This window comes from Pempheris klunzingeri, chromosome 8, assembly GCF_042242105.1.
Source record: "Pempheris klunzingeri isolate RE-2024b chromosome 8, fPemKlu1.hap1, whole genome shotgun sequence".
In the NCBI taxonomy this organism is placed as follows: Eukaryota; Metazoa; Chordata; class Actinopteri; order Acropomatiformes; family Pempheridae; genus Pempheris; species Pempheris klunzingeri.
In genome coordinates this window covers 26224307-26236567 of record NC_092019.1, presented here as the reverse complement: position 1 = coordinate 26236567, position 12261 = coordinate 26224307, and the positions used below count along the sequence as shown (strand labels likewise).

General features: G+C 41.8%; 1 protein-coding gene and 1 long non-coding RNA gene across 2 annotated transcripts; one reads left to right on the top strand and one right to left on the bottom strand.

The window, feature by feature from the left end:
• Positions 1–4408, top strand: LOC139205764 (uncharacterized). Its single transcript, XR_011584473.1, has 3 exons — positions 1–78; positions 3770–4102; positions 4298–4408. It is a non-coding gene; the product is annotated as an uncharacterized lncRNA (long non-coding RNA).
• A 2764-nt stretch (positions 4409–7172) lies between these two features.
• On the bottom strand, positions 7173–11684 carry mettl6 (methyltransferase 6, methylcytidine). The gene is made up of 5 exons (XM_070835750.1): positions 11439–11684; positions 11101–11235; positions 10773–10943; positions 10387–10528; positions 7173–7875 (listed from the first exon to the last, which is right to left on the bottom strand). The coding sequence occupies exons 1-5, from the start codon at positions 11670–11672 to the stop codon at positions 7721–7723; spliced, it is 837 nt and encodes a 278-aa protein (XP_070691851.1). The 5' UTR covers positions 11673–11684; the 3' UTR covers positions 7173–7720.
• Positions 11685–12261: the final 577 nt, after the last annotated feature.

Genomic DNA, 12261 nt, shown 5'->3' with positions numbered 1-12261 from the left:
TTTGGAGAATGACTTGGCTGACTGGACTCGTGCTGCTGTTGTTGGGTACTTCATGTGTGTCTTCTACTGAGGAAAATGGTTAGTGAACAACATTTTGAACTTCCTCACACATTCATGTGGTCGTTACTTGCTGAAATATTGATCTATTATTAGAAGACACAAGTAATACTATATTCCTAATTATACAGAAGATCACATGCTCAGATATCCTTCCTCTTGTGTTGGTTTCCTGTTACCATCTCTTATGTTAACGGGGCGGTTTTGACCCGTGTCTTAAATCAGCTGTAAAATACACTAAAAACAACTTTTTTATCATCCAATCTATCAACAATTTATCATCCAATTTGTTTCTCATCTCTTGGTTACCTTCTTAGGCTTCCTTATCCATGAAAATATTAGTTTTAATATTTTTGGTGTGGGCCCCTGGGCCTTTTCTTGGCAGTATACCCCTCGATTTCAATTTTAAAAAAATGTAAAATGAACCTCAGGAGAATCATATAAATAAATAAAAGGTTGTTGTGTTACCTGAGTATTACTGAGGGGATTTAGAACACATCTCTGAAATAAATTTGTTCTGTTTATTTTTTCATTTTAATATTATTGACTATAGTAACATCTATGGTGTTACGGGTCAATTTCAACCCATATATATATTTACTTCAAGAAAAGGCAAAAAAGTTGTTTTTTTTTCAGCAATAGAACTTTAGTACAAAGACAAAATGAAAAGCAGAACAAATATATTTATATATGTATAACATAAATATAATAAAATACAGTCCAGTAGTCATATCGAGGACCACACGGTTTTTCTCAGGGATGCCACTCACAGCTTTGCCTGTGTAAATCTGTATATTCCAGGCATAGCTGGTTTTTGCATCACAGGCTGCTCAGATTTCTCTGCCGTACTTCCCTGGCTTACAGGGTATGTATTGCCGGAAGGGGCGTTTTCCTTGGAAAGGGACAAGACGTTCATCCACTGTCACCTCATCAATGTCTTTCCACATGCCGCCATAGACTGTTTTTCCTTCAATGTTTGTCATAGTAATGATGACTCTTTTTAGCGACAATGGCATAAATAGCTCAAAACACTGACTCTGGTCACAGCAACCCTTGTGATTCCAGGGGTCACTTTGGTGACATTTGCAGCAGCTGCCCTGCCATGTACATCAGGAGGTACTGAGCTCCAACAGATCTTATCATTTTTGGACTTGAATCTTTCAGCTGGAGCAGCTTCAGCACCGGTGACCTCCTCATCAGACTCATCAGATGTGTCTGTGAATTGACCTCACATATCTGGACATGCTCGTTTTTGTTTGTTCTGTTTTTGTGCAGGTGTACTGGAAAACAAGGCAAAATGAGAATACTCTAAAGCTCACATGATTGGGAGAGGAGCTGGCAGTCAGTGTGTTGGCTGACAGTGAACTTATGATTTCAGTTTTGGCTCTAATTATTGCTTTATAATCTTACTTTTATAACTGGGTCGAAACCGACCCTAACAACACAAAGGTCATAATTTCAACTAGAGCATTTTATAATTTAGTGAGAACAAATTTTTTTGTTTTATTTTGTTGAAATAGAGGTTCCTGACAAAGTCATAAAGCCTTGATGCAATAAACAAATTTATGTGGTTATTCTATGCATTTAAAACCTAAAACGGGTCGGTGCACACAAGAGGAAGGATATACAAATACATTTTAGTTTAGCTTGTTAAAATCTATTTGTGTCCGTTAGAAAACACTGGCTGAAAGCTTGGAGGAATGAGTGTAGTATATAAAAGCCTATAAAGTGAGTGGAACATTTACTCAAGTAGTGTACTTAAGGTGAGCCACTTGTTCTGAAGTGTTTTCTTTTGATGACATTTTCTAGTTTAACTTTAGTCAAATATTGTACGTTTTACTCCTCTGTATTTATTTGACAACTTTAATTACTTCACAAATTACGATTTTTGCACAGAAGTTATTTATGAAGTTATCCAACATTATATTCAAGTACAGCTGAAGTAGTTAGTAACTGTCTGATAGACAGAACATTTATTGGCAACTATTCACTATACTAACTAGAACTAGAACTAACTATGAATCTTTCACATAAAGAATTCTCATGGTTACAGCTTCTCAATTATATTAATTGTTTTGATTTTTTAATCATTTTGAATTTCATATTCTTGATTGGACAGAACAAGCATTGTGAAGGTGTCACTTTGGGTAATTGTGGCGGCATTTCTCTCAATTTTCAGATTTTTTTTCAAACCACATAATCGACTGATTAATGAAGGAAATAATTAGCAGATTAATCCTTAATGAAAAGAATCTGTTTTTACAGTCGATGCAAAACAGATAAAAATGAACTCCACCTCAGTAACAGCATGATGGCAAAATACTGAATTTACATGAATACATGTGTAATGATATATAATATTTAACAGTATTTGGTTTTAATTGGTTGTATGTTTATACTGTGGTATTCTAAATACTTACCCCACTGGTATTTCTACTGAAGTCTGTGCACAGGCAGCACAGTTGGCTCCAGGTTTGAATAGCAGATTTGTGGTTTGAACCTTGAACCTTTCTGTGTGGAGCATGTTCTCCCCGTGCTTGTGTGGGTTTACTCCGTGTACTCCGGCTTCCTCCCACAGTCCGAAAACACGCAGGTTAGGTTATTGCCTGTAGGTGTGAATGTGAGCATGAGTGAGCATTTTGCTAGTGTCCTTGTCACTACTGGCAGCATGAGGTGGGACCTGCAGCCCATTCAGGTTGCACAGTTAGTCCAGCTCCTCCAGGATGGAGGTTCGCTGTTTCTCCCAGCACAGTCTCAAGGGCATCAACCCTGCAGCAGGACCGGTATCTGCTCCTCTGTGTGAGGAGGAAGAGGAGCAGCGCTGCCAGAGCCCTACAGAACCTGGATCTAATTGAGAACCTCTGGGACGTTACGTATTGGTGCATCCAACGTCACCATGTAGTGCCACTGACTGTCCAGGAGCTCACTGATGCCCTGATTGAGGTCTGGGAGGAGATCCACTAGGCTACCATCCACTTCTTCATATTAATCTAATCTATTACATGAATATGAAGCTAAGTTCATAATAATTCATATTATTAATACATTGATAATTCATATCCATTTATTAATAAGCAATTTTACCCTACTGCTAATAACCAAACCTGCTCCTGCCAGTGCCCTATGCATATATATTCTCCACTTTTGTGCCGCAGATGAGACTGTTGTTGTCTTTATTTTCCTCCGTGGAGAACAAAATACAACCAACTCACAGTAAAGACACTGTAAAGACATCTCCAGATGTGGCACAGCAGCACAGTGAAGCTCTAAAGACAGACCTCTTCAGTGCTTCTCCCCAGGATAGGCCTCGGTATGACCGTCCGTACAGCCCACGCAGTAGCTATGCCCTCAGGTAGTGGTTAGTAGTTTGTGTAGCTGCAGTGCCGTTTCACTTCACAATAAATGTGACAACATGAATATTAGCATATTATCATGAATGAGCATCACATGAACTAATAGGGAAGAGGGAGTTATGGTCAGGCTTTGTCACAAACAGTGCTTGTTTACTCTGATTTGCGATGAGGCCTTGGTTGTATGAGAAAGTTAGGGAAACACTGGTCAGGGCAGTTTTTAGATGTCTGTCAGAAATGACCTGTGTCCTTTAGACATGGTTTCACTCTTTTCCTTTTGCAATTTTGACAAGCAGCTATGCTGTGTGTAGTTGGAAATAGTTGATGAAGGAGAGGGGGGGACTTTTTTCTTTGTGTTCTAGTTACCTTAGAGGTCCATTACCCACAAAGGACCTTCACTGCTGCCAGAGGCTCATCGATCAAACTATCCTGCGAGGCATATTATGACTTTGAGCAATGCAGTCAGCTGCATGTTGTATGGTGTCATCACACTAAGCAAAGTGCTGAGCTGACTGACCCCAGGAAGTACTTCACCACCGTGAACGAGACTCTCGGTGATGGCAACATGAGGCGCAGGCAGACCGTGACAGAGATCCTCTACCTGACACCAGAAGACAACGGCCAATTCCAATGCAAGGCCGAATGTGAGAATGGAGAGTCGGCAATGGGACATTTCATCTGGATCCATGTCCAAGGTATCGTTGTGATCAAAGTGGAAAATGACATCAATTCATCTAATTAACCTGAAATGTTGTACAGGCATTCACGGTCCCCAGAGGATGACTCCTACTTACTTTCCATATCCCACCTGCAGAGCTGAATTCATATCACTGTATATTAGAGTAGAAGCACACTGATGCCTTGTTCTGCTCTGTTCCGTTCTCTTGCAGGTTCCTCATCTCATCTGGACAGAGGCGGCTCTGCTCAGGATTAAAATGTTCCAACAACTGGCTCTACTTTCCGAAAGCATCTTGAAACAAACCTCACCTGACCAAAGTCAGACCAAGTTTCACAAAGGCTCAGTTTTTGTCTTTTTCTGTTTCATCATCTATTGTAACTGCTTTAGTGTCCTTAGCTCAGCTGTGACTGTCCCCAATGCTGAAAGATGTTAGCCTTCCCCTTTACAGCTACATTCTATGGACGAATTCAGTAAAATCTATTTGTGTCTGTTAGAAAACACTGGCTGAAAGCTTGGAGGAATGAGTGTAGTATATAAAAGCCTATAAAGGGAGTGGAACATTTACTCAAGTACTGTACTTAAGGTGAGCCACTTGTTCTGAAGTGTTTTCTTTTGATGACATTTTCTAGTTTAACTTTAGTCAAATATTGTACGTTTTACTCCTCTGTATTTATTTGACAACTTTAATTACTTCACAAATTACGATTTTTGCACAGAAGTTATTTATGAAGTTATCCAACATTATATTCAAGTACAGCTGAAGTAGTTAGTAAATGAATTAACTGTCTGATAGACAGAACATTTATTGGCAACTATTCACTATACTAACTAGAACTAGAACTAACTATGAATCTTGAAACAAACCTCAACTGACCAAAGTCAGACCAAGTTTCACAAAGGCTCAGTTTTTGTCTTTTTCTGTTTCATCATCTACTGTAACTGCTTTAGTGTCCTTAGCTCAGCTGTGACTGTCCCCAATGCTGAAAGATGTTAGCCTTCCCCTTTACAGCTACATTCTATTGACGAATTCCCAGATGGTTCAGTGAAACCAACCATGTGCAGGTTAAATACATTCAGGATTTATTACCCATCCCTAATTTACACTGGGACAAGGACATGATTTCCAAAATGATTTGGCTCAGCGCCCATAATCACAATAATATCATGCGATTTGGAAATATACTTTTCATGGAGCCGGACTGTCAAGATTGTTTGAGGGAATGATGCCCAGTGTGCACTTCTAAAGTGAAGGCTGAAAAACCACGGAGCCCAATGTCTTGTCCATGAGCAGAGAAAGATTCAACCTTACCCAGCCCCGAACACCACAAGTGGAGTGTGTCAAACAGTGAAAGCTCAAACTGGTTTGAGGCACTCTAAGCAGTCTGCCCTGCTGCAGGAAACTGCATCGGAAACAGTGTGTATCTTCAAGATCATGTTTAAAGTAACGTGCCCAGTCAGATTAAAGAGGATTACAACACATCACATAACCTTGTTAGGATCCATCTCTGTATATGGACGTCTGAGTACAGTTAGTTTAAACTATACAGGTTTGTGTGAGAACATTTTGTTCCTTTGACCCTGAGCTGACAAATGTTTGGAACTTTGCAGGCAGGAAGGCAACAGTAGTCGTTACAGTACAGACTGAGCTGGGGGCTGTTGTATTGTATTGTAGAGACATGAGATCAAAGAACTTTTCACATACATATGAATATCAAAAAAGATTGTCTGTTTTGAATTTAAATGTTGGGTTTTGTGTCTCACTTGAGAAAACATGAGAAGAAATAACCTGTTTACAATCTGCTCCTTTCTACAAAGTTTAAAATGCACTCAGTCAAATGGTCATCAAATGTCAAATCACATTTCTAAGATGTGTTGAGAGGTAATGTCAACTCACTGCTTGTTGTGTCACACCTTTTCTCTCTCTGTGGGTGACACACACACACACACACACTGAACAGGAAGCTTGTTTTGAGCATGTTGCAAGATGCTCAGAGCAAAGAAAACCTCAGAAACCCTGATGGTCTGCTCCTCAGCGGACATTCTGCACACACGTCAGGCTTTACACCTTCTTCCTATTCTTGTCAAATCATTTGATTTATGTGTTGGTTTATTTCACTTGCGTTTGAAAGTCTTAGATCTAGTTAAAAAGAAAACTTCTCTCACTTTATTGTTACTCCAGGATCCAACGAGGAAATGCTACAAATGTTAAGCACTGATGGATCCAGAAGTAGTGCACACCCACTCACACTGTTGGTTCTAACATTACGGCTGGTGGTATGATGCAATGGATCTAAATGAGTTACCGTCAACTGAGGAGCATTGAATTACCAAATATATTTTTAAATCACCAATAAAATGGACATTGATGCATCATTTGGTGCTGTAAGTCTGATTATGTATTAAGAAAAGAAATTGCTTCAGAAAACAATGTTCCATCAAAAACCACAGTGACTGTCGGGTATTAGTCTCTGATATTCTATCCTCACAGACTCTAGAGGAAGTGGCAGACTGAAAACAAGACTCTCAGGTCTGCACGTGGAGGTTTGGTGCGTGTTGAGTCCCCGTGTTGAGGTAGAGTTTTTGGTGCCTTTAACTTGCCAGTAGTGCACTCTTATGGACAACTTGTGTAATGTCAGAGAAGAGACCTCTGAATATACTGGTCTCTTATGAACAAAGATTCTTCTAATACCAGAAGCTACAAACCAACAGCTGGTCTCCGCAAATGTTTCTGATTTAGAATGTCTTTTTGGTTTTTCACAACACAAGAGTGACATTTTGATATCAAATAAAACGACACAATGATCGGGCATCCTGGAGGATGAGGACTATTGTTGGATGCCATACCCCTCTATCTTCCCTCTGTCGTTTTCTATACAGTGCAATATCACATAATGGCATTAAGAAGAAGACCTGTGAGAGATCACATCATTTTAAGACACTTGAAAACCACTTAAAATTCTAATAAGTTTATTTTGAAACGATGTGGATGTGGATGTGTATGTATGATGATTATCTGCCTTTGGGCTTTAAAATGTGAGCGAATGTTACAGTGTGACCGCTTTAAAAAAAATGGAGTCAGACAAAGACGGTGAAAAACAATAGTACAAAAATTAAAAGTAGTCGCCACATCCAAAAATGATCCCATTAACTTAATTAGTGGGAAACATTATGCTGGAGGCAGTCGAAATAGCTGTTTGTTCACAGGTTATAAAACAGGTTTGGAAGAACTCCTCCTGTTTGTGCTACAGGCTGGTCAAAGTTTGAAGAAGCTATGAAACGGGGTTCAAGATGCTCTGACCCACCAAAGGGATTCACTCTTTATCCAGCTAAGCTTTGCTGAACAGTCTTCCTGCGTTTGGCATTTTGGTGCTTCGTGTTCATACAGTTCCACATATTTCTACCCAGCACAAGAGCTGCCTTCATCTATCTGGTGAAGGAGCAGAGGTCAGCAGTTGATTGGTGAGAGGAGGCATTATTACTGCACCGCAACAACCTGCATCTCCCTCATGGTCTGGAACATTCAGAAACAGCAGTGAGGGCTCTGGAGCGTTTAGGCTACCGATCGTTCACTGAATATATTCATTCTTTCATGACTCATTAGGTTCCTGAGGTGGCAGACACGGGCTGAGTAACATCAGGAGCTCTGTGACTGGCTGGGCTTGCTGAATTTGCTCTGCAAGAACACTCTGGGAACACTAAGTCCTTCCTTTTTGTTGACCGTCTCTCTCAGGATGTAGTCGTTAACAACAGGTTGGAAGCCTGTCTCCTCAAAGAGCTCAGCCAGCAACTCTGAAATCAAACAAAAAGAGCAGAGTGAGACTTTGGAGGGAGGAAACAACAAGGACAGATTGGATTAAAGGCCACTGTTAAAGGACATCACGATACCCTTCTTATGTTGGGATTGTTGTACAAACAGCTGTATAATTCACATGATGAATAACTGAACTGTTGAATAATTAAACGTAAGAATTCTCTCTTTGTTTTACATTCATTCAACAAATGCCCGGAAGGGAGACAAATATCTGTTAGCTCTGAAAACAAGTGAAAACTGGCTCGCTGCAAGCTAGACACTTCTATTTGTTAAGCTGTAAAGTATCTCCAATCAAAAATGATTAACTGGAAAGCTTTCTAGTTGCTACTGTTATAGGCCAGTGGTTCTCAAACTGTGGGGCATGACAGGGGGGGTGCGTGTGACCACTCCCACGATGGCGAGGGCCATGAAAACAATATGGCGCCGCCCTTAAAGGGGGACTCCAGGCCTCAAAGTGGCGGTCCACAAACCAAGCCCTGAGTCCAGATAAAACTTCATACTTGAAATGTAAATACGAAGATGGGATGACACAGGCAGCACACACACAGAGGCAGCGCGACGGAAACGAGTCAAGCTGGGGCTTCCCCTATACCTGATATTGCACGCCGTGTGAATCCGACAGCGGGGGGGAACACCCTGCAGAAACTCGGCGGCTCAACCCGATGGCCTCTGTTGGTTGAGAGACACCCGCTGCATCATCCCACCTAAGGGAGCCGGGTCGACTCCAACTCAGTGGTTTTGATCTTTTCAAGGTCTATTTACAACCTTCCATATGACAACTGGTGACATCATCTGTGAGGTCACTAATCCAACATGGTGGCCAACTGTGACATCATCTGTGAAGTAACAGAAGAGGCTAAAGCCTTAACACAACAACAGACTAGGGCTGTACTGGAAATGGCCTACTAGACTGGCAGTTTGTATTGAATAGACCAAAATGTAGTTTGTCTTATACAGTTTGCAGAGACGTTTCAGAAAGCGATGTACATTTTGACTAATTTCTCCTGAGCAGTCCACCTAAAGCTGTTAGCGAGGGAATTTCAGGCGAAAATATGTTGTCCTGCTGCTGAACATTCACTTCTGTTAGATTGACAATTTAAGTGCTTGTTCCCACTTTTGTCGGCCTGCTTTCTTGGCTGCCTGTTAGCCTGTTAGCTTACCAGTGGAATTTCCCACAGAGGTTAGAGAGTTAGGGAACATTAGCTTGCAGTTCACTGCATACAGCCTGTGGCTGCACTGAACGTACGATGTGGAAGTTCCACTGGAATTTGTCACTTTTTAAATGTGCCAGATTTCACAAAACTGGAGTGACAATTGTGATGGAAGTTTCTGGAGCTTCAGAGCTCAGACTGATCCCCTGGACTTTGGGATCATTGAAAAGTCACTAAAGTGTATTAATATATGAATGATATGAAAACATGCTGATTTGTTTTTCTGCATGAATAATTGTTTTTAAAAAGACCACTTGTATAAGGTATTACACATGACCTGAGGATCTAATCTGAGTGTCCCCCCCCCCCCCCCCCCCCCCCCCCCCCCACTGACACGCTTTAACAATGCAGGCTAGTGACAGGGGAGCACCTTGAAGGTACTGGACAGAGACAAACCAGCTGCAGTTGCTGATGAGACTACACTTGTGCTGGTGCCAGCAGCTAGCTTAGCACAAAGACTGGAAACAGGGGGAAACAGCTAGCCTGGCTCGATCTAAAGGTGCAGTGACTTCCTGTAGGCTCCACTGGGTTCATAGAAAGGTGATGGTAATGATACTGGGTCTGATTGACAGGCTCTTTTCATTTTGTCTGACTGCTCAGCTGTTCCTGAGAGGATATCTGACCATGAATGGCGTCAAACTACCAGCAGTACACATTTTGCGTGGATTCAGCTGCCTGTCCTGTTTCCTTAAGATGTTGACATAATCAAGGAAGCATTGTGCTGAGTAAGGTTTAGTGGGAACAACAAGATCATCCACTTCACCACCCGACCACCCACAAGTACTGACAGTGATCAGTCCAGCAAGTCTGTGATCTCTGTGTTGCAAAGTAATATGATTTTCAGGAAATTATTATTATATTTACCTCAAAGGGGGGTGGGGGGGTGGGGGGGTTCTTCCTTCAAAGGGGGGCCTGACAGTAAAAGTTTGAGAACCACTGCTTTAGCCAATGGAGGAGGAAGCTCTATAAAGAGAAGTATCTTGGAAAAAGTGACCCATGGCACTGCAAAGTATATCAAGAAAATACTACCTATAGTATCAACCTATATATCTATTTAGGTTATATATAGAGATATGTATATCTCTATATATATAAATATATATCTCTATCTAGCTTTCCACCCATCTATCTTCAGAACAGTCTTAACGACACACACACACAAACAGAAAATGAGAATTGATGTGCACGACCGTGCTCCTCCTCACGTGTGCAGCTGGAGCAGGGATATTACAACATTCAAGATTGTAAAAACGGACTTCCCTGAAGTCACGTACTGACCTTTAGAGAAGAAGTAGGACCTGGTGCCATCTTGGCGGACGTAGAAGTTCTCCCCCAGCTTGCTGGCAGCCTTAAATCGGAGCATGGCGTGGTCATACAGGCCGTAGTCCCTGAACAGGACGATGCCTCCAGGCTTCAGCACCTTTAAGCCATTTACAACAAACCATTAGAACCAGCTTATACTGGGGCTTCCAAAACCAGGATCTGAAGCTACCACCTGACACATGCCCGTTTATTAGTACACACAGTGCATTATTCATATATTAGGCATGTATGTGTATGGTCATGTATTTTGGGAAGCAGAAAACTACTAAAGTTCATATCAAACTAAACTTGTTTCCAACATTTAAACCTGAGTCTTTCCACCTGTTTGTCTCTGTTCTCACCCTGCTGATGTTCTGCAAAGCCAGCTTCATCTTATCTGGGTGGATGGCTGACAGGACGAAGATGAGAGTGACAACGTCGACGCTGCACTCCAGCACATTTTCCCTCAGATCATCTTTAGTTAAATCACATTGGAAGGCATGGCAGCGATCAGGGCAGCACAGAGGGTTTTGCTGTAAACAGAGGATGTCATGGTTGGAAAGAGATGTGTCGATTTGATGAACATTCAGCCTTCACGTGAGAACCGTCCTGCGACACCACTACTGAACAGATCTACTGCTCATGTACATGCTATACATTAGAGATATATTTGATGGGTGGATATCTTACTTTGACAAACTCAACAGCTCGCGGCGAGAAGTCACAGGCATAAACAAACATGTTGAGGTCGTCCTCTAGAAGAGGGAAGATGCAGTTTCCTACACCGCAGCCCGCCTCCAGCAGCACCAGCCTCTGGGACTCAAACTGCAAATCAGGCAAACAACTTGCATGTCATCACTTTATTCATGTCTGATTCCTGCACAGGTCCACATGAAGGGAACTTATTGAGAAAAAAAATGCTGACTCCTCTTTGATTAAAACATTTTTTGTTCCTCAGCTCATCACTGACACCAAAGTGACAGTTAAAGGTTAGAGGAGGACACGTGACACATTCCTCTCTTCCTCACCTCTCTGTGTGCTTTCAGCTCTTCAAATTCCCTGGCGGTCCAGTGTCTGTCCTTGAAGAAATGCGTCGTGTTCCTTTTGTAAAACAAGTCCCAGTTTTTCTGAGCTTCTTTCTCCAGTTTCATCTGTTTGAAGTCGGACACTAGCTCCTGCTCGGCGCTCAGTCTGTCCAGCTCCGTCCGGGTCAAAACTCTGGCGGAGGAGGCTTTGCTCTGTCTGGGGACACATTCAGACATGTCGGCTTTTGACCCCGCTGCTTCCTCAGTAATGTTACTTACTTCAACACCACAGGACAGACTTTCTGATGTCGACAGGACCAGAAAACGTCACTGTCTCCGTCTCCTAGTTTCATTAACGATAAAGTTACTGCTCGTTCATTTGTGGCAAGTCAACAAGCCTTACAGCAAACTAGTCGTTTCTGATGATAAAAGTAACCTGAAGGTTTTGGAGACCTGACGACTGGTTGGGCTGAAAACAGTTTGTTATGCTCACGCCTCTGATGTTTAAGATTTCCGTCACTTAAATTCTTCCGTGTAGCACTTACAATGTTTTCCGTGCGACGTCAGTATCATCATTGGTCGTTTCCCACGGAACAACACCACAGTGTGTATCATCACACACAATTATCTAATTTAATGTATGATTCATGTGAAGGTATCATAGACATTTGTATTAAAGACTGGAATTGCTAAACTGTTTCGGTGACTTTTGATAGACGGACCAAAACCGGAAGAGGAGTGACCGAGTGACGAAAGGGATGTTTTGCTAAAGGTTAGCTACAGCAGCTAACTTTGTCTCACGGCTGGATTCTTATTCAGACCCCCC